At 45.2% G+C, this 23061-nt stretch overlaps 1 protein-coding gene across 1 annotated transcript; it reads left to right on the top strand.

Moving 5' to 3' along the window:
• Window positions 1-5433: 5433 nt before the first annotated feature.
• On the top strand, window positions 5434-23061 carry LOC118796480 (14-3-3 protein beta/alpha-1-like). Its single transcript, XM_036555366.1, has 6 exons — window positions 5434-5524; window positions 10693-11016; window positions 15309-15432; window positions 21117-21280; window positions 21716-21811; window positions 22093-23061. Exons 2-6 carry the CDS (start codon window positions 10705-10707, stop codon window positions 22150-22152), a joined length of 756 nt encoding a protein of 251 aa, XP_036411259.1. The 5' UTR covers window positions 5434-5524; window positions 10693-10704; the 3' UTR covers window positions 22153-23061.

Here is a 23061-nt window from a genome sequence, read left to right on the forward strand (position 1 = left end):
TTTGAGATTCTCTGCAGCTCAGTTAACCTGGCTACAAACAGCTACAATCAAAATGTTGTCCCACAGATGTTAAAAGTATGGTACTCAACACCTACTGACATGCAAACATGCAACTGTTTGCCATGAAAATACGTCCAAATAATGCAAAAAAGATTCTTATTTTGAGAAGTTATTTAAACATTGTGGTAAGAGAAGAATTAAATCTATAGTTCCCTTCTTTATTTCAAGTTGCAAATCTTTGCAGATCTAGTGAGTATGGGAGAGGGTTTTGATTCTTGTTGGATGATAATTGCACATTAGAATGGTGAGGTATCATTAAAACTTCAGTTTTGCGATGGTAAGATGCAAAAAAGATAAAAATAAGCACCCAGATATACCCTGAACATAAAATATTAAGAATTTCCAGAAAACTAATTAAGAATCTCCAAGTTCTACTTCCATAATTCAGCTATAAAAAATTGCAATTATACACAAAACTCAACTTTTATCCTCATTTTATCCTCAATATTTATATATTTCACCGCATTCAAGTTCATTTACCCAATCAGTTTAAATTAATTACGGACTTTGTAATGTATTCACAAAATAGCTAATACTGTAGTTAATGATTTATTTCATTTAGCATGGAAACTCAAACACATTAAATGATTTTGCATATATCCGAGCACTTGGGATTCATTTAAATTTCCAAGCTGCTCTCTGATTTGCATAGATATTTTCCTAAAACGCATTCATGTTAAGCTGGTGCTGTCAGTCCAGAATCTTCTCTCGTGCATGTCCTCTATGCATTCCTCTTTTCTGTTATACAGGGTATCATTCATAATTCTGCCTTTTTTGCACAACTTATCCTGTGTGCTCTTATTATCTCAGCAGGATTTTAAGGGCCTTTCTGGTTATTTATTGCCAGTTGTAATATTTATCTGTTTCCCTCCTGTTTTTATGGTATGCATGGATCTGCAAACTAGTCAAACCAGCATTACAATCTTCCCAACAGAATCAGCGGTGCCTGCCCAATGGTTCAGCCAATGGCTGGTGACTGGGGCAGGACAGGGCCAAATGCTGGTGATGGCCTGGACACGCCCACATGCTCAAAAGTGGACAGACTGGTATGGTGAAGCAGGCCAGAGCGTGCACAGAGGACCCTTCTTGTCCAAGTCCCATCCAGAGGGAGCTTGCTTCTTAGCCTGGAGCCTTAGCTGACTGAGTAACACAGTTCCAGGAAGTGTGGCACAAAGCGGGAACAGTTCCTGGATTTGGCTTTGATGCCAAAATTCTTCAAAATTACTGAGAAACACAAAAATGACCTGTCATCTAATATATTCCAGGATCTCCACTGTGATATTTCACAACATAAGGCATAATTCACAACACATTAAACATTGCATGTTTTGCAATTACAGTTTTGAGGCAATACATTTGACCATAGCACTTCTTTAGCTGGCTCAGAGGCAAATATATTTACATGTTTTATGGACAGAACGAGAAACAGGTTCTGACCACATTAGACCCAATGACTGCTGATGTGGAGCTGGTCAATACTGTGGATCAGGAGGCGTGTTTGTGGAGGCACATAATCTTGCATCCAGTCTTTGTGTGAACTTTTGATATGATGTCATTGCAATCAGAGGGTGCAGGTTCACATTCCAGTTGGGGCTACAAAAACATATGAATCCCAGAAATACAAAAATACACAAGAAAACCCAAAAAACATAGTCCATTTTGTTGCTTATACGGAACTGCTGTTGTAGCAAACCAGTCCACAGTGAGGGTACAACATTACCATAATTACCCCAGCTTTATAGATGTGCTGCTGGCCGGTATGTAAATTGTAAGCCAGGCAAGTTACCCAGGATGACTGCTGCCATGCAAATTTCTTGGAAACCATTGATGGGGTGGATATTACAGACAGAACACAAGCAGACAGAGGTGATGACGTCATTGTTCAGAATGGAATTTGAGCCGTTGGTCATTAGTTGCTTGACCAGGCTATTCCCTGCCTACCCTGTTTCTCTACTGAGAAGAAAAGATACATCTATAACAACACACCCCTATGCACAAGCACACCCCTCCCACCAGAGGCTGAACACTGAGGGAAAACATTTAGTGCTTTGTGTGGTGGGTCTCAGGGGGCTGCCAGTGAAGGGCAAAGCTGAAGCATTCAAAATTTTAAGTGAATTTGGAAACAAATAGCAGGTATACACAAGATCAATCCTCAGCTCCGGTGGCAAACAATGTGGATACAATTGAGCCAATGCCCCCATTCAGCGCTGAAGGGACGCAGTCTTTCACATGAAGCGTTGTACAGAGTACCTGACTCAGCGTGGTCATCAAAGATCCCACAGCACTCATTACAAAGAGAGGAGAGTTTCCCAGTCTCCTGATCAGGTTGTGAATGCAGCTCTTTCCATTTGTCTATCTAACTGCCCCCTGGGTCAATTTGCTAAATAAATCTTTTGCCACCTCAGGTAGTATGTAGTGAGTGTTCTGGTGCAAGAGTGGCTGCCGGGCATCTCCCAGACGGGTGCTAAAAATAAACAGTGGTTGAGGTGAGTCACCCCCACCCCCTTGTATAGCATTCTGAAAAGTCCATAAAAATGCAATATAAATGCAACAAATAATCATTATTACTTTTAACTGCATTAAAAGCATTTTCCAAAAGGATGCGGAGGGGGATCAGTACAGCTTTTTCCTCATCACTTTCAGCTGTCAGAGCATCTCCAGTCATTGGAGCCAGTTTATGCATGGCTGTCAGCCACAAACCTGCCCTACATTAAGAATAACAGTAAAAGGAAATGTTTGCCTCCTGCCCGTACCCTTTTCTAGAGCTGTGAAAAATGAATTCCCCGGGATTTTGACCTCTGTCGATATTACACTTGCATCAGCGCTGTTAACGACATATCAGTCTCACATTACGCCACTGGTACCGGCAAGCCTTTCTGAAATAGGTTACCGGCTTAAAATTGTGGTCTGAAGGGAAAATGTGTGACATTGTAAAAATAGATCGCCTTCCCCCAGAGAAATGGGCAGAAAGTGAACAGAAATAGGGCTTTTATCAGACAAGCTCCATGTGCCATGTGCCCCAGTTTGCTTGCAAGACTCTCATCATCGCTTTAAATGTGGTTCCTCGGTGTCTTATGAAACCTGAGTTCCAGCCCCCAGTTCTGACGCTCTTATGTGTGTAATTGAGCTATATGAACCCACAGAAAATGGAATAATGACTTGAATGCGAACTTCCCTGGAATGCTTCCAAGAGACACAAGAGGAGCAATTTTATTATTTCATAAAAATATGGCGCTGAATACAATTATAATGTCTCTTCATTAATTTAATTGATTAGGGAAAGAAATACAGGTCAGCACAAGTAACTAATTACTTACGAAGACTAAGTACTCAACAGCTAGACACGTCCTTTGGCATGCACTGTACAGACAGAGAAGACACGTGTTAATTGACTCATAATTAGACCTTTTATCCTTCGTCTGTGGATAATGCAATATGTGCAAAAAGTCATCCGTCCGTTCTCAGAAAAAAAAAACTAATAAAGAGTTCAGTTTAAAACATAAACACCCGGTCTGCAATGATAATCATGCTAGATTGTAATGTCTGGGGTTTAAAATTTGTGAGATGATGGGATGCCGCCAGAAAGATCTCGTCGCAGGATATTTGTTTTCCCTGCCAAAGAAGTGAGAGGTCTGTATATACGCGCATCTGTTGTTTCATCTGCGTACAGTTACTACAATTAGCAAGCATTTGAACTGAACGGGCCGGAGGAAGGAAGTAAGGGGGGTCGCTGTGGAAGGAAGACGGAGAGGAAAAACAACTTCGCGGTTGTGATTCACCACCTGTGACACAGAACGTGGAGGAAGCCGCTGTAGCCGCTTGCTTTTTTTACGAAGTGACACGCGTTTTACAATCGCAGTCTGTCCCTCCCGTTGAAGTCTTCAGACCTACTTTTACAGCTACCGCCACACACTTATTTTCATGTGGGGTTATAACATATGCAGGGTTTTTTGAGGCACAGACATCTTCCCCCTTCATGGCCCTCCCCTTTCGGGAAATTACATAACCCACCAGCTTGTCCTCAACTGCACTGATAACACACATTAATGGTCGGCATTGGAATTAAAAAAAAACGCCAGGAATGTGGGTCTCCGAGACACAACAATGATTCTTGCCTCGATTCCACTCCATGGCGCATTCCTGAGAAAGAATTTCAGCACAACAATAAGGCAACATCAGCTCAGACGTTTCCCTCCTGCTGCGTTCGGTCGGTAACATGTCTATTTTTGGACATCTGCTGTTTGATGGAAAGAAAGTTAAACAAATATCTATCTGATGTAGCAAGCGTGACCACTCATCTCATTTCCCAAGAATTGGAGTATGAGCTGCTGAAAAGATAAGACTGCATGGCAAATGAAAGAACCTCACTCTTAATTCTCCCCGGAGCCAAGGGAAAAGAAGCGTGATTATTAAAAGAAAATGGAATATTACATGCATAAGCAGCTGTTGCGTCTCGTTACTCCTGCATTAATTGTACACGGATGCACAGTAATAAAACTCAAAATAACTCAAAGTAATTTTTATTACGGTGCATATTAGACCAAATAAAAATCTCTGCTCTTGGGTTTTCAAAATTGGCACATTCCAGAATTTGTTTTAGGCACAGGAAGGTATAGCATGGCACTGTAACCTTCCACTTACAATGCTCAGACATTCTTATGAAGTAATTCTTAAAGAATGTACTGCCTGTCAACATTGAACTATCGTAGATGGTGGTCCCGAGGAGGTTTTCGGCTGCTTGGACCCCTGTCCATCACAGACACAACACCAGACACAATGTCTGCGTATATGGGAAAAACTCAGGCCTTTCTGACCCGTATCAGTGGTAAACGTAACCGTGCTACTGCAATGTCTCTTGTGTTTTGTCCTCCCCAAGAGACAAAGCTGTTTACACAACACTTATGAATTTTCTTTTCTGATTTTCCATCTAATGTACTCACACCTCATCCAAAGCCTTCAATTCACTGTCTCTTTTATCTTCTACAGTAACATAGGCCTATAGGTGTCAACCCATCTTTCCAGTAACCTAATAAATATTGTCGTTATAATTTGTCTGAAATTGCATGTGGGTCTTTTACAACGAAGGTTTATTCCTGATTTTTTTGTCATTATATGTATTGCTGCTTACATTGTAAATTGACTTGAGGGAGGTCATATGCAAAAAGAAAATTTAAAAGAGTCCCGACGTTTTCAAAGACCAGTGTATTGAATGAGAGGCGGGTGGCGTTCGAGAAAAAGGGCGGGTGTTGGGGGGGGTGCCTCAGGTCTTTTTTCGAGCAATCACGGTATACGTCAATCATGGGTTACCTTGGAAACCCTTGACGTCACTGCTCCCAACCCTGTCCCAGAGCCTTGTCCCTACTACTACTGGGGATCTGGATGGGAGGGAAACCCCGTTGATCGCAGAGAGAGTGAGAATCAGCTGTGCTGTTGGAGCAAGAACATTATTTTTTCGCGTAATCAGGTAAGCGGTAGCAATCTAATGGGAAATTACGACTAGCAAAAATATGTGAGTTAAAATAGCGACACGACTGACGTTTCTTTGTCATTCTTCTTGAATTTGGTCAAAAGATGGTATCTTTCTTTTGTAGCTAAAAGGTTGATGCAATAGCAGTGTAGACTAGCTAGCAAACGCTTACAGTAGCTAGCCAGTGTGACTTCCAGGCTTTGTGTTAACGCGTTTGCAGCCAGCCAAGGGGCTGAATGATTCTCCTCATTGATCAATGAAGAAAATCTTGGTGTTTCCACACGTAACCTTACCTTTCAGGTGCATGAATTACTTTTTGTCTCAACTAGCTATCCGGTCACTTATCCTTATATGGGAGCGTCCGGTGCGTTTTGTATCTATATTGTCACGTATTTTGCGTTTAGCTTCACGTTTTAGCGTTATGTTGAGACTTTTTTTTTTTTTTTTTACAATTTAATGTGAATGGTTTTATTAACTAATGAGTATAACTTTCTTGCGATCCGAGGTCGGCGGAGGCAAACTAAAGACACAAGAATCGCTCCATCACCTTACATTCTAGCAAACATTGGGTACTTTTCTGCACTAACACTTGAGTGTTGTGCGATCATATTGGTATTGGGATAGCTAACTAACGAAATGGTGCGACCGAGGGCATTCTAGCCTGTTAGTTTAATAGCCTTATTTGCAATCAAGCTAACTTAGCTACAAATATATTGTAACATAGCTGTCCAACTACCATACAAGGCAGCTAGACAAACTAGCTATCTGCCGGTAACCTAGCGACAGAATGTGAACAGTGAAGGGGATGGGGAGGGTCCGATCAGCCTATATTTTTAAACCAACAAACTAGTCCGGATATCTAGTCTGACCTGTCTTGGTAGCTAACGTTTGTCATGAAGTGTACGTGATAGCTAACGTCATGTTAGTTTAGACACCAGGCGGTGGAGATTGTCATGCTGTTTGAGAGCAAACGTCGAATGTAGCTAACTAGCTGAGTCTGCGAAAACAGTTTTACTAGTGATACTAGATGGTCGTAGACTTTTAGGTGTTTTCTGTATTTAACTAGCAAGCATTAGCTAGCTTGATAGCAGGCGATAACACAGTCGGGTTTTCGTTGTCCGCTCCGTCGCGTCTGGAGAAAGCAGGTCACGAGGATGCTGGCAGCTGGTAGCTAGCAGTTAGCTTCCCTTGGTTTTAAGACAATGAACTGCTAGATAGTAAATTCCCGGATCATCCCCGTCCAGTCGACTCGATTCTGATAGCTAGCAAACGCACGGAATACAAGAATACGTAACCCTGTATGATAATCTTCAAGCAGCTAGCTGTGTATTTGCGTGGCTAGCGTTACTGTACTCCAACAGGTAGCTTGCTAGCTAATGGGATTGGGTGTGGTGACCGGGGATTACACCGCATTTCCCCACATGGTGGCAACCAGCTACCCTGTATTTTCCAAATGTAGGTAACGTTAGCTGGGTGGCTGGCTACAAACAGCTGGCCATATTACAAATAACGGTCATTCATTGCGTCAGCTCATGTTAGAATGGTATATAACACAATGTTTACAATAAAGTTACTGTTATGCATTACCTGTGAATATATTGGTGTATGTGTTGCAAGTCACTAGTTTATGTCCTTTGCAACACATTTCTTCTTGCTTTTGGTAGCAAGAATTTCTTAAATGAACATAAGACACCATATGTTTCACGCCTTGTATGAATGGCATACAGCGTACACTAACAAGCACTGTCCGAAATGACACTAACAGTTTTAGATTGTGTGAAGCGAGGTGTCAGTGCACATCCAAGTCTCGTTTTGAAACTGGTCCGTGTCGTTGACGGAAATGGAAAATTAGAGTGATCGGTTCCGCGTCGTGGATCCGTGGGATCACCCAAGGTGACAGGGCCACTGGGCCTGTCTGCGTAATGTAAGAAGAGGAAGGGTTATTGATTTGTTGGGGGGTATACGTGCTCTTTGAACGCTGCCTTTGGTTATTAGTGTGCAGCTTTTCTGACTGTATACGGTGAGAATTCGCGTCGGAACTACATTGTAATCAAGCAAAATCTAATAAAAGCAAAACACGTTGGTCTGATTTGTTGAGTACTATTGTGATTTTTTTGTGTGTGTGTGTGTTTTAAGACGTCTTGGTTCTGTTTCATGAATCCAGCAGTAAGTTCCTTTTGTACTCATTTTGATTGCTTCACTGTTGGGACTTCACACCCCTGTACTCTGATAAAAAAAAAAAAAACTATGAATTCTGCAACAGGATTAGCTTTGAGTTTTTGTAACTCATGAGAAAATGCATAAAGAATGCCCTTGAATTATTATGTTGCACTCGACTGGTTACAAAACACCAAGTTGCCATAGTCACACCATATTTGCATTAACAACCAAGCGGATGGTGACTAAGTGTGTCCAGCACATTAATTTGCTCGCTGGTATGAGGCGATGTGACTGTTTATAGGGCCATGGCAGCATTTGCATTGGCTTTTTTGGGACCTAAGAGAGTGCTTGTGGTTTTATTCCCGGTTCACACTGAAATGAATCCTGACCTGGGAGTAAAAGATGTTTTGGAAGAAAACCAAGTGACGTTTGTCCTGTTTGAGGCAGGCCTGGCTATTCGTCTTGATAAAAGGCTTTGTGTCAGTACACAGACACTGTGTAGCAAGTAGCTGTCATTGGCTGAATGTGCAGCCAATTTGTGGTATCTAGCTGTCGTGATCAGTCTAATAATAATGTTAATAATTGTCATCGTTATTATTCATTGATAACAACAGTTTAAGCTGTTGATCATATGTCATACATTATTCTTTAATAATCGTCTCATCTGAAAGGTAGATATCTCTCAAAGAAGCTAATGTCTAAACACAGTTTGCTCCCAAAGTGAGTTCCTTTTGGCAGTGCACACAAGACAGTGTTTTAGCCTGAGGTGGATCTTCATGAGCACAACTGTCCCATCTTGTAGAATATATCAGACACTGTGTGTTCATTTACACCATTCCCTTTTGTGTGTTGACTTCCCCTTGCAAGCATAAGTAGAATTTGCACTAAGCCAAAGCCTTTTAACATCTGTTCAAAACTTAAACAGCGGTAAATACTTTATATTTTTGTTTTGCTGTGCTGTTAAAGGGGTGAGTTGTGTGGGTCCTTAAAGGAATGTCAGTTCACATTCTTAAATCTCCATAAATGCATCTTTTAGGAACAAGAACATGGTGGTTCTATTTGTCAGTAGTCTACTGTCTGTTGTACGATTAGTGGTGGAATTTTCCCCCAGAGAAATTTTTTCTATTATTCAAATAGGAGGGAAGAAATAAGTTAGCCATCCAGGTCTCGTTTGTGCTTCATGCTCACCTTAATCCAGCCTGTTGGTGTCAGGTTTCGGACATGTGTATAAAACAGTCAAACTAGTGGTGATGGCTATCTTTCATGCGAATCCTGGCAACTGCTCACTTTGTTTGCCTGGTTGCTGTTTTTACTCTATCGCACAGACGTATACCATGCACAGTTTTACATTTGTGACGCAAACTCTATCATGGCTGTAGTCCTGTTATACTGAATTTTATATGAACATGCTGGCATATAAACACATACTGTCTTTGTTGTAACAGGTGAGAATGGCTTGGATTTGAAGGCCTGGTATCCGGTCAGCAGATGTGTTAGGGAAATCTTTCCCCCATGCCTTCATAAAGAGCCTTTATAAAGCTTTGAATGCATTGAGGTGTTTGTACTGGCCGGTCATTTGAATATGAGATCATCCTGCGATACTCCCTTCCCAGCATTGTTTTGCCTTTGTTGTATGAACTCACTTGTTTGAATCGTCCAGGAAGGAGCTGTTGCACAATACAGTAACACTGTAGGGTTCTGTGCGCATGTCTTTGTGATCATTCACATGCCGCTGTGCACACTTTCAGTTTCAATATTATACGGGTGCAGGACAAATGATGCAAATCCTTATTTGGCTTTGAGGCTATAATTCACACAGAGATGGTTTTGGAGTGGCAGTGGTTTCAGACATGCCGTGTAGCCCCCTATTCCCCTTTTCCACTGTAGAGCTGGAACCAGGCCGGCTCATTACAACCCTTTTCCACTGTAGCCCTAGAGCAGGGCTAGCATGAGTTTGAACCAGAGGTGGATGCTTTTCCATTGCATGGCCTGCAACTAGAGGTATAGCGCTAAGATGTCATGCTGAATGCCCAAATCAATGCAAGTGGCTGGGTGTCTTCTGCAATCTCAGGCTCAGGGTCTTCCACAAAAAAACTAGACATCTTTCTCATGTCTACCTCTGGTTGTTTGCCATGATTTCCTTTATGGCTGTTGCAACTTACGAACCTATGAACTTCCTGAACTTTGTAAAACACATCAGTGTAATAATTACATACAGTGTGGAGAGCCAGCATGACATAAAAAGGCACACGCATACTTTTTGCCCCTTGAATAAACTTGGGCTACAACTTTTCACTCCATGTGCATTGATGTTAGTGGACGATTAGGCCAACCTGATGAAGCTCCACATGGAAATGTATCGCATTAAAAGTTTAAGGATTAAAAAGAGTGCAAGAACCTTTCATAATGTGCTCCTCTGTGTGTGTCTCCACAGTTGTTAATGCCAACGCTAATAGAAGGAGCGTAGTTATGTCCGCAGCTCGCTTGTAAGTAGGCCAGCGCTAATGATGCTAGCGTTCTGAGCTGACACAGGTCAGCACGGCAAGAAAAGATAATGGAGCACCAGCGGAAACGTTAAGCGAGTGAGCCGGCCTGGTCCTAGTGTTGCAGTGGAAATTTGACACTAGTGTGGGGCTTAGAGTGACGCTTTTGTTGCAACCTCGGCTTCCCTCTGACTAGTGCCTTTCACTGAAGCTTTGTTTCTCTGTATTTGCAGTTGTCTTCCGCACTATCCTTAATTGTGTGGCGAAGCACATCATAGGCAAGGGGTTGTGACCTCGTTGAAGTATGCTGTCTGCGAATCGATTTTTCTGATTGCCTCAGTAAATATCCGGCTGTATAGACGGATAACATTGTAGAAGCCTGTAACCGATGTAAGTCGCTCTGGATAAGAGCGTCTGCTAAGTGCCAATAATGTCATGTAATGTAATGTACTGTGTGTCCATCTCTGATTGAGAGGTTTGCCACGCTAATGTCCGCTCCCGTCTCTCCTCCCCGCTCCCCAGTCCTGAACCGCCATGGAGAAGGGTGACGTGGAGCTCAGGGCCATGCTGGTGCAGAAGGCCAAGCTGGCCGAGCAGGCGGAGCGCTACGACGACATGGCGGCCTCCATGAAGAAGGTGACGGAGCTGGGCGAGGAGCTCTCCAACGAGGAGCGCAACCTGCTGTCGGTGGCCTACAAGAACGTGGTGGGCGCCCGCCGCTCCTCCTGGCGGGTGGTGTCCAGCATCGAGCAGAAGACCGAGGGCAACGACAAGAAGCAGCAGATGGCCAAGGAGTACAGGGAGACCATCGAGCTGGAGCTGAAGGACATCTGCAAGGACGTGCTGGTGAGAAACGGCTGCCTCACTCACTGCCGTCTTCTGTTGCATTGATTACTTGCTTTAGGCAGACGGCACTTGGTTTACGATCGTGCGATTTATGCGGTCTTGCGCCCGGATATGCGCCTGGGAACCCCTGTCTGCGAGGAAAAGCCCCGCGCTACATTTGCTGCCAAGTGTGTCTGGAGATCCCAGACCAAACAATGGCCGTCTGTCAGAGAGCTTTATTTTCTCCACCGTCCAGCTCTTAAAGTGCCACGGACTCCGTATAAACGGATGACAGCTCATTGCATAATTCATTTCAGATTTAAGTAGGAAGCTGGGCCCACTTCAAAGTGGAGCTTGCCTCGGTTAAATGCAAATCATTTAAATGCTTAATGTATTGCTTAGGTGCAAAATGCCGTTTAGTCACATCACCAGTTTGAAAATGCATTTTGTAAAGCATTTGAGAGCTTCTCATAGGGGTTCACATGCTCTTCTGGCATGTGAATTTGTACACATTGCAAAAGATGTTTTGAATGTGTAAAATGTGTGTCTCATTCAGACATGTGTTGTACTTGCTATAAAATAATGTTTTGGTTGATCTGAGAATTTCTCTGGTGACTGGTTAAATTGCAAACAAGGAAAAGCTGCAATGCTGCAAAGTCAGTCTTTGTGTTAATGTTTGCAAGCTGGGTAGCCAGTGCCCACTGAGCCATTATTTGCCTGTGTGTGAGTGTGTGTGTGTGTGTTGTCTGTGTGTGTGTGTGTCTGTCTGTCTTTTATTGAAGAAAGCAATCACTGTGTATTTTGAGACCCAACTTTTCAAGAAATCGAGACTGTAAAATTGCCCTCCTCGTACAGACACCCAGCTCCCGCAACAGTGGGGTTAAAATGGAGGCGGTTAATTAGCTTTGATGGCTGATGGATTCTCAGTGACCACTCTGCCTCCCCCACCCGCAGCTCCAATCATCCGCACCACTCAGCCAGAGGATGTGAAGCCACAGCTGTTTCATTGATTATCTGTGTGCGGACAGATGGCACCATTGCATGACTGTCTCTCCTGCTACGCTGCTGTTAGATTTTCCTCCCTTTTGAGAGGAAGATTGACAGCTACATGCTCAAAATGGAGAAGCGACGGCCATTTGAAATGTAGGTAATTGGCTGTTGGGAGAGGGTCTGCTCTCCTAGCCAGTGAAGTGAGGGATAGCGCTACGGCCCTGACCGCAGGTGTTGTGTGAGGCTACCGCTGAGTCCCAAAGTGATTATGGGGTCACTCACAGTTGGGCCCCATCCCCAAGACCCCCAGTTAGGGTCCTGTGGTCTCAAGTCATTAAAGAGCCTCTCAGTTAACTTTCTGGCAGACCTGGGGAGATCAGCTATGCTCATAATTCAGTGTTCCTTTGTTGACCGCAACATTACTGCTGTATGGCTGCTTTGGTAGTGGTCATTTCTGATTTCATGTGATGTACCGTAGACTGGATTGTCAGCGGTCATCACATAGCCAAGTGGCTTCAGGTGGAAGGACTCCAGAGAATGTCATTTGGGTGGACCACTAGGTGGTAAGGCACAAAGACCATGGAAAGGATCCTTCACCTAGATGCATTTGCTGACAGTAGACTTAGCTGTAATGACATCGTCAGTCAACCTGGCTTTGAAGCAGTGTAGCGCTTAATATAAAGGGATATCTTGCATTTGTGGCATTCCAGTCATTTTTAGTCATCAAGGTAGCACAGAACAGCAGCTAGCAAACTGAGTCAGACATGCACATTATGTGCTTTATGTGGATCAGGAAAATATTTTGCTTCATATATTTCTTGAAAACTGTAGAATTACACAGAGAAATTTAGAAAAAAAAGCAGAAAAACCACTGTAAAAGCTGCCTCTATGTCATCTTTTCCCCATTCCCTTGTCTGACACTGGTTTTCCAACATAGCAACAGTAACCATGGAGGGTGTCTCCCCGTAGATGGGTCAACTCCCACTCTTGCTTCCCTTGAGAGAGGCAAGGAGGAAGAAAACACAGCATGAAACACAGGTGAAGGAGGCCAGGCCGACCCCTGCCTGGAGTTTTTGCCTTTCAGCAGAACCGGTTCTCAGCTGACCACTCGGAGATGTGTCCCTTTGCGTGACGGTGTGCGTAAGCTGGTTTAAGTGAATCCTCGGGTCGTAATCCTCTAATGACAGCGGCTGAGCCTGGCGTGCTGGGCCGGCGACCTCCAGGACCCGCAGGGGACACGGGCTGGGATTGCAGGCCCTCTCCTCTCTCCGGGCCCGGAGCGTTCCTGCCCTGCTGTTCTGTACAGGCGCGGTGCACACCGGCCCTTCCCTGAGGAGCCCCGCGGTTGCTAAGCTCAGTAGCTCCAGCTAGGGGAGAAAAGCATTGCATCTCAGCAGTGACAGCAGGCTGTTTGATCCCATTCTGCCCATGGATGTTTTTACGACTGACGGTCATAGGAATTACTGTATTTGCCACGCAGAGTAGAGTACACAGCGGACTCTACAGAGGAAATGTTACGCTCTGCAGTACAGACGTGCTCATTGGGCTGTCCATAATCCACAGGATGACAGTGAGGCTGATCATGTGACCGTTGGTGTTGCCACCGTTAGCACAAGAGTGAAATTCAGTTTTATGTTCTACTGGTGAGATTTTTGCTGGCAGGAGCTTTCAAGTAAGTGAACTAACATTGAAAGTCTCCAACCTCAGGGGGAAGCAGAAACCAGACACTTGTTTTTGCTTATTGGTGAGAAATGAATGGGCAATACAGTCAGGAATATGAGATGCCATAGCCTTGTTCCCTAGAAAACACAGAGGCACTGTTGGCTATGCTGTTTGTACAGCTTAGTTACAAAAGGAAGATGATGCAAAGAACAGTGCTAAAAATTAGCTAACCAAGTATGTTTTGTAGCTGGTTGACACAAACAACTGAAACAAGTGGCTAACTCTGCATTGGCTGTTTACATCACAGTAACGGCACATGCAAATACGCTCTCAGCACACTGAATCTTCGCTTCTCCCGACAATTTGAATTGAGGAAGCTGAAGCTCTCAGAATTTATGGATATCCATAAATCAAAATTACAGGAGGCCTTTCACATAGAGCCGCTGTGGGAAAAACAAAGAACCCTGCTGGAAAACTGTCTAAAGGTGGTACAGGTTCTAAATGAATGGAAGGACTTAGACGCAGGGGTTCACTGACTGCTTTTCCTGCTGGATGTTATGTCAGTACAGGCTCTTCCACGGGATAGCTTAGAACTTCAGGGCCGCTGCGTATTGTAATGTCAGCCACAGTGCATTTGGTGTGTGACTCTGCATATCGGATTACAGCCGTCAGTCTTCTGCCGAGATGGAATCCTGACAACATATGCTCCGTCCATTTGGAGCCGTCGGTCCCTTAAGTCTTTTAACTTCTGTATTGCGTCTGTGATGATGTTTACAGAGTCAGGGACGCGTGATGGCTGTAGATTCGGGTTCAGTCGTATCTGGCAGTGAGGCGCTGCAGGCCCCCCGGTGCGTGCTATCAGCCCCTGGAGCCCTTTCGGAGGGCTGTTTGTTATGCAGCCTCGATGTGTTTTCCCCGCGGGAAACAAGGCCGTTTCACAGTGCAATGCTTTTAAAGGTCACACTGCCTCTTAGCCTTGGAAAAGTGGAGGGGTCATTGAAAGGATTGTAAATTACATACCACGTCTTCTACTTGTTGACATGCTGCGGGCTGTCAGTAACATTGAAGAACTGAAGTAAATATAATATAAGATATCTTTTGAAAAAAATACAGTCTGTCTATTCCTCCAGCCACTCGGTTCGTTGTTATTTTGCAGTCTTTTCTTGGGCTTGGGAAGTCATTTTCCAGTTTTTCCTCAGTTGACTTCAGGCTTTGTGGGGAATCCCTCAACTATTTTTATGTCAACACTGCCATAAAAATGCACTGTATTGAATACACTTTGCCCGTTCGACTTCTGGGTCAGCAGGAGGTCATCTTTGTTGCTCAGTGAGGGGTTCTTTTGCTGTAGTCTGTCCTTCCAACTACAGCAGAGAATGAAACGCAGCTTAGACGACGAGGCAACCAGGATGGTACATCATATGGGTCATTTCAGGGGGTGGTGTGGGGACATCAGCATCTGAATGCATCCAGTACAACAGGTGCTTGAGCTTTCATCTGTGCCTTGTATTACTGATCTCCTGACCTCAAACCCAGGGGTTAGGCTTTGGTCAGCCCACAATGCACAGAATACACTCTGTGTGTCTGCACTTTGACTTGGTGACTTACATAAGTGGGACACTGTGCGCACCTCTAACGTTTTGTCGTCTTCATTTTCCTCGCAGGATCTCCTGCAGAATTACCTCATCCCCAACGCCACTCCCGCCGAGAGCAAAGTGTTCTACTTGAAGATGAAGGGCGATTACTACCGCTACTTGGCCGAGGTCGCCGTGGGAGACGACAAAACGCGTAAGTGGAGAAGACCTGCGACACCGGTCTCGGTCTGATGTGTGGGCTGGCATGAGTGAGAGGTGGGAGGAGCGGACGGAGAAGTACACACAGACCTATGGAGCTTTCCTGCTTGTGCGCGCCTGATTTTCCAGGCTTCATGTTGTGACATGTTTATATAAATCACTGTTTAGTGGTTTTGTACAGAACTAATGATAGTGTTTCAGCCAATAGTGTATATAACAATTCCCATTACAGTCTGAATGGGCTAGCTGCTGTTAAAATGAATTACAGTGAAGGACACAGCCCTGCTTTATTATGGTTAGTTAAATAGTTGGTAGTTAAGTACTGAGAAAGATTCACAACAGTAAGCTTATACATAGAGATCCTTACGAGACGGCATGGACAAGGTGAACCAGTAGCTGTTTTGTGTTCTGAGTTTCTGAAAACTGGAATTAGCCTTGCCTTAGATCAGTGATAAACCATCATGCCTTTGGATAGCCATTCAGACAAGTATTAATATGTTCTGTTTGTACCATGCAGTGTTTTGACAATTTGTATCTTACTAATGGTTAAAAGTCTCATGTCCCATTTTAGTCAATATTCACTGAATTTGCTGATCTGGCTATATTTGCACACACTGTTGCGGTTTTAGTTCTGAGATCTGGGCATTTGCATAAATAAGCTTAAACAGGACTTGATGGTATGTGGATTGTGGTTGTGATGATGGATTATCGCTTGTATTATAGAACGATTTATCATTTGATTCTCCAAATTATTGACACGTTCCAACTCTTGCATTGTGGCTCGGATTGCCGTTGTTCCAAGTCACTGGTTTTGCTGAAGGACACGCACAGGAGTATGCAGTTTCATCCCCTGATTGTATCATTAAAAGTAGCCTCTTGCCCTCCTCCCACTTCTCGTTCCGTAGCCTTCCGCCCTCAGGAAACGGCAAGGGCGCGCGCTCGACCTTGGAAGGTTCGGGAGGTTCCGACGCCCCCCTCCCCTTCTCGCGGGCGGAAGCCCCTGATGTGCACCATGCACCGGGCTTATTAATCCAGAATCCGTGTCCCCCCGCTGCGTCTGCCCCGTTGCGGCAGACGCATGGTGCATAATTTATGGGGCGGACTGCACACAGCGCACGCCGCCTCCTGTTTACCGCCTCGGCTCGCTCCGGCGCCGAGCGGCACGGCTACCGCGCTAATGAAGGCTGCCTCACTCTCACACGCACTTCTGCCTTGTTAGCACGCCCTTTCATCACCGTGACAGAAAGCTGTAAATTCTTATGACGGGCGTTAAGCAGCGCCGGCGAAGGCACCGCACAGGCTGCACAGGGGTTTTCTGGGGCCACTGCAGAAGCATTTGTCGCAGTATTTGTGCAGGAAGAATTGGAGGCTTGAGGAAAAACCAGCTTTACAGGCGCCTGTAGTGAAAGTACAGGATGTGTGAACCGGCACCGACCAGAGCTGGGCCGTGATTGAGGCTTTTAGCGGTGACACAACCTGTGATGAAGGACAAGATTTGGTGACTGTGTCGTGAAAGAGCACGTTTGGTGATGTGACCGTGTCACGAATGAGCAGATTGATGGTGCCTTGTGATACTGTGTTTATGGCTCTGTATAAAATTGCCTCCAGTGTCCCCAGTCCTTAATTCTAAATTTCACTGTATACATTTAAACATACTTGTGGTCTGCAGCCCAGTCAGAAGAACAGTCATGCAGTAATTCTGTGAAATTACTGCATGACTGTTCTGCTCTCTTACTGGAGAGCAAAAAAGCTATGTTTTAAAGATAAAGTAAATAAGGGAATAATCCAGAGAGAGTACTGAATAAATTCAGTTTAATTTACTAATGTTCAGGCATCATTCTATGGGAGGTAATCCAAAAGAAGTATAGATTGAGTGAAATTTGACTACTATTTAGCAATCATTTCGTGGAAGATAGGCCTAACTATTGTGATGGAGAGACTCTGTAATTGTTCTTAGGGGTGATTTAATTGAGGTATTTTAATTTATAAAAAGGAATCAATAAGGTTAACTATAATAGATTCTTTAGGGTGAGTTCAGTCTGTAAAACAAGAGAACATAAATGGAAACTAGTTAAGAGTAAGTTCCGCACTGATATAAGGAAATATTATTTTACACAAAGAGTTATCAATACATGGAATAGGTTGCCAGGTCATGTAGTTGAGGCAGAGACCCTTGCTGTGTTCAAGTCTAGACTTGATGCAGTTTTGGATACACTTTAATTAAGAAATGGCGAGCTTAGTTGGGCCGAATGGCCTGTTCTCATCATCTGTTCTCGTCATATGTTCTTATGTTCTTATGTTCAGTGTTACCCAGAGCCTTACAGTGTAGCACAAGCTTTCAGTGTCTGTGTTTCTGTGTGTAAAGTCCTGACCCCTGCCATTACACTGTTCAGTCCCTCTCCTGGCTCCATTGGGCCTTCTCACACACCAACAGGTTTGAGTGACAGCCTAAAGCGAGCGGAGGGGAGACGCTTTAGTATCGTCGCGAAATGGGAGGGGAGAGGGAAGGGTGGCCAAACGGGTTGGACGTTGTCTCCCACGTGAACGCGGGCCAACCGGGGCGGAGGGCGAGCGAGCCCCAACACGCCAAACGAGGGCGGGCCCGAATGAAGGCCGTCCCAGGGGGAGTTTCGCGTGGGGGCGGGGGTGGCTGGCTCCCCGTGCCCTTTTCGGCAGGACATTTTCCCAGGCGCTAAGTGAGTGAAACGCGTTCGGCGGGAACCGGCGCGACAAGTCTCTACCCGCATGCCCTCCAGAGGGAGTGTGTGAATGAATGAGATGGGAAAGCTTTACGAGAAGCGTCAGAAAAAAGCATGTTTACATTAACTCTGGAAAATACATGCATCTTTATTGGCACAGATGTCCAATGTCAAGGCAGTTTATCACCAATGAGCTTAGACACGGGCCTTTTGAAGGCCAGTTCAGTTGTTATTCAGGTGGTGACAGGTCATAGCTGAGGTGGTGTGACTGCAGGTTTGGTTTGGTTTCTTTGTTTTCTTATTGACTTGCAGAGGGTCACCCCTGGTCATGACTTGAATTCAGCTGTAGACATGCTGTTGCTTAATGTCCACTGCAAGGGACAGAGAATAGGCAAGAAGAACAGAGTAGCAGCAGTCTACACTGTGCACTTTGCCATCGATGCCTATGCACTCCATTTTACGTGTGAAAAGTTAATGTCAGCTGTTTGCCAAGGTTCGTGAGTATACACGTGTTGTAAGATTCTGTAGATAATATTACATTATCAGCTATATTCCTAGTTTGATAACTGGGTAGCTGAATTTATCAGTAAAGACCAGTAGGAGGAAGCATATAATTATTATTTGACAGGTTTTGCCAGATGTGATGTTTAGGAACCCAGTTCTTTCTAAGTGTTTGATACAAATGTTTAAGATGTGGTAACTGAGGCCACAGCTTGCCAAATGTCCATTCCTATATTCAGCTGTTTGTTGTAGTGATTGTAAGGGCTGTCCAGACAAAATCCTTGAGCAGTCACTCAGTCGGGGTTTCAGAGAGGTTATTGTGATGTTGAAAATGCTGTGATTATTCTTTGAAAATGGCTTGCCTTATCCAGAGCGACTTCCTTAACGCATGTGTTCACTGAAGAAAATGGGGCCGAGTGGCTTGTTCAAGGGCGGTAGTGACATCCCCTAGCTGGGATCTGAGCCTTCCGCATTTCAGCAGTGTGTCCGTTACTCGTCCGCCCGGAACGCGCCTCACTGCTGTCCTTAAGTGGGCCAGAGCGACATTCTGTTTTTTCTTGTTGTGAACCCAGAAACTTGACCTGTTTGTAATGATACATGTTTACTAAGCTTAGTAAAAAACCTTAGTAAAAAAAAAAAAAAATCCCCCAGTTGTTAAAGTTGTCTTGTAAGTCAAGTCCCTTTCCTCTACTTCTGCAATGAACACACTGTGTGTGTGTGTGTGTGTGTGTGTGTGTGTGTGTGTGTGTGTGGGGGAGAGGGAGAGAGAGAGAGAGAGGGGGAGAGAGAGGGGGGGGGAGAGGGAGAGAGGGAGGGAAGAGGCAGTGGAGTGAGTGTTTGTGTTTGGCCATACATCAGGTCCACTGCTACTTCTCACTCCTGTCCCTTTCTTCCTCTCTCTGCCATGAGCGAAATGGATGAATGTATCTGTTTAATGTCTCTCTAGGGTTCCTTTCAGAGTCATTTTTCCTTGGCAATAAATCTTGCTCTCACAAAAACACTGTGTGAAGGTTGATTATTAACCCGCTAGTTCCCTTTGCACGAAAGCAGGAGGCGCGGATGAATATGCCTTCGTGCATTTCATTTGCTAGCCTTTGTGCTCCTCTGTTCCACTGTCGGTTTCCTTTCCCACTCCTTCCCAGTAGCCTCCTGCCCACCTTTTCCTGGGGTCAGGGGATCGTTTTCCAGCTCTTCCCCAATTGGCCCGCGGTTTTCTGGCCCCTTCTGGAAAGCACGCTCCATCCTTCGATTATTCAAATGTAAAAAAAGCACTGTAAGAAATGCATTGTGTCAGTTGCAGTCACTGATTAGAGTTGTGTTGAGACGGACAGGGCAGTGTAGTGAACCAGGCCGTGATTCTCAGTGTGTTGAGGAGTGGAGTGCTGCCGTATCACGGTGTTCTCCTGTGGGAGGAAGCGAGAGAGAAAGCAAGATTTTACCTCAGGCATAGATCAACTAACAGAGGAGAATGGAGGGCGTGGCTGAGGGGGGCTCACCTCCTTTTGGCAGAATACTGTACAAACTGACACTCCTGTGGTGAATGGGCTTATGTGCGCAGTGTCTGAAGCATATCTTTGATAAAAGCTGAATGCTGTAGTCGTGTGGCCTCAGATGACCTCACAGTTTATTGTTTGATAGGCATTGTGTCATCAGTATAGCCTGCCCCACCCCCTTCCGTAATACTGGTTTTTCCCCTTTTCTGTGAAAAGCTCTCATCTGTACTTGGAATCCCTAAATCCACCTCACTGCGAATCCCATCAAGTTTGTCGCCATCAGAGAATTTTCTCTTTGTCAGTAGTTTCCAATCCGGTGTCCGCTCGAGCTGATGACGTCAGCAGTGTGGTCTGCTGCAGGCTTCCATGTGCTCCAAATGTTGTGCATGTAGTGGTTCTTCGGGAGGGTTGTAATCCAGGGGCCTTGTTCCTCAGCACATCGCTCATCAAATCCCCCATAATGCAAGTGGTCTGGATTTCCCAGCCACCTTACCACAGAAAAACTCGGCGACCCACTACTGTTGGCATGCCGTTTGCACTATCGCCGCGGCGACGCCAGCATGGCTGGCTGGACGGCTCGCTCTCGTCAGCGCTGGCCGCACTTTCAGGATCCCAGATCTCTGACTGATTGAGGTCCAGCTGTCTCCTTAAAAACTCTGTTACACAGCACAATGGAGCCCTCTCATTGATGGCCTTCACCATGAGTGACTCAGCCAGGGTGTGAAATGTACTTGGATGAGTTACTGACTGGTTCGGTTGAATCGTTTAGTGTTTGAAGTACATCATGCAGAAATATAGGACCTCTGCTGTTTCTGGCAGATCACTGGAAAATGAACTGGTCTCTCTTCTTCGTGGTCATGACACCAATGGCGACAAAGTCCATCCATCTCTGAAAGTTGGCATTTCGTCCCAGTGAGATGTGCTTGACTAGCAGGGTGTGGCCTGAGATGGCGCTGTAACCTCCCTCCCCTCCTGTCTGTCTGCAGCCATCATCACCAACTCGCAGGAGGCCTACCAGGCCGCCGTGGACATCAGCAAGAACGACATGCAGCCCACGCACCCCATCCGCCTGGGCCTGGCCCTCAACTTCTCCGTGTTCTTCTACGAGATCCTCAACTCGCCCGAGCAGGCCTGCAAGCTCGCCAAGACGGTGCGGACTGGACACACACACACCCACACACACACTCACACACCCACACACACACTCACACCCACACACACAACACACTCACACCCACACCCACACCCACAACACACTCACACCCACACCCACACCCACACCCACACACACAACACACTCACACCCACACACACAACACACCCACACACCCACACCCACACCCACACACCCACACACCCACACACACACACCCACACCCACACCCACACCCACACCCACACCCACACCCACACCCACACCCACACACACACACACACACACACACACACACACACACACACACACACAACACACACAACACACACAACACACACCCACACCCACACGCACACACACACACAGGGTGGGGGAGAGGGAAAAGAGCCGGCTCTTATTTCCTTCCATTTCCTCATTCTGTTTTTCCAGGCTTTTGATGAGGCAATCGCTGAGCTCGACACACTGAACGAAGACTCGTACAAAGACAGCACGCTGATAATGCAGCTCCTAAGAGACAACTTGACAGTGAGTACTCAGTAATGTAGACACTCTGCCCAGAGCAAATGGCAACTGCATGGCAGTACCTCTCCTCTCACAGTGTAGCTATAATGTGTTTGGATTTTGGATTTGGGCTTTACCAAATAGTAACTTCACATATCCTGGACAATTGCAACAAATGATAACGTGTCATCCAAATCAGTGGCTGTCTTGCATAGGTATTGCAAAAAAGATGATTTCCTATAGGCACAGACTTATGGCCACCCCCTAATACGTCCCTCTCTGTGGCGTTTTTTTTTCCATTTCAGCTATGGACCTCAGACAACCAGGGAGACGGCGACGACGCCGAGGAGGGCCGAGAGAACTGAGCCCCGCCTCCATGCTCCCGGCTACCTGTCAATCATCCCAGCTCACCGTCAACACCGAGACCACCTCATCTGTCCCTCTATTCTTCACGTCTTTCACCAGCCTCCGGCACTCGTTTTTAGTGTACATAGAGGGAGGGGAGGGGGAGGAGGATGGGATGGGATGGGATGAGATGGGATGGGATGGGATGGGGGGGGGTACAACAGGGTACATAGGCTGGGGTGTGTTAGTTGTCATTTTCCTAAAAATCAAAATGGGTTTTGCAGAATAGGGGTTGGGGGGATGGGTTTAGTTAGTTGATTATATTTATTCCTTATCCATGCGTGAATCATCTAGTGTTCATCGTTGTTGTTTTTATACATCTGTGGTTCACATCATGAAGCCAACGTGAAAATGTGATTGGGGGTGAAGGGGGGGGGTGTCTGTAACTAGCCAATGGGCAGGAGGACCTTCAAAAGTAAACCAAATGACTGTTGAGCACTAAATCTGTAAAAGATGGGCAGGTAAGGAGGAAGTGTTCCATTTACTGCCATCTGCTCAAGTTAATAATCTCATCTTTGGTTACCCGCAAAGTCATTTTTATTTCTATGTAACACAATTATGAGGTGTAGAATACCTATGATCAGAACAAGCACTTGATATTGCTTGGAACTTTTAATATTGTATATTGAGCAGAACAGTAAAAAAAATCCCATGTGCTTATCTAGTTACTACTATTTCCTTGTTAGGGTTGTTATTTGTTTTTTATTATTATTTTCCTTTTAATCCTTGTTTCCTATTTTGATACTTACCTAAATGCATGTGGCTGAGAGGAGTTTGAGGCGGACATGGAGATCGCTGTTGGGCTGGCTAGCTTTCATGTCTTTGGAATTTTCATACGAAAAACCCCAAACATAATTGTTATTTGGAGG

Source organism: Megalops cyprinoides, chromosome 21 (genome assembly GCF_013368585.1).
Source record: "Megalops cyprinoides isolate fMegCyp1 chromosome 21, fMegCyp1.pri, whole genome shotgun sequence".
NCBI lineage: Eukaryota > Metazoa > Chordata > Actinopteri > Elopiformes > Megalopidae > Megalops > Megalops cyprinoides.

Coding starts and splice junctions, on each gene's coding strand:
- LOC118796480 (XM_036555366.1), top strand. CDS start 10,705: ATGGAGAAGGGTGACGTGGAGCTCAGGGCCATGCTGGTGCAGAAGGCC. Junction 11,017..15,308: donor ACATCTGCAAGGACGTGCTG/GTGAGAAACGGC, acceptor TTTTCCTCGCAG/GATCTCCTGCAGAATTACCT. Junction 21,812..22,092: donor TCCTAAGAGACAACTTGACA/GTGAGTACTCAG, acceptor TTTCCATTTCAG/CTATGGACCTCAGACAACCA.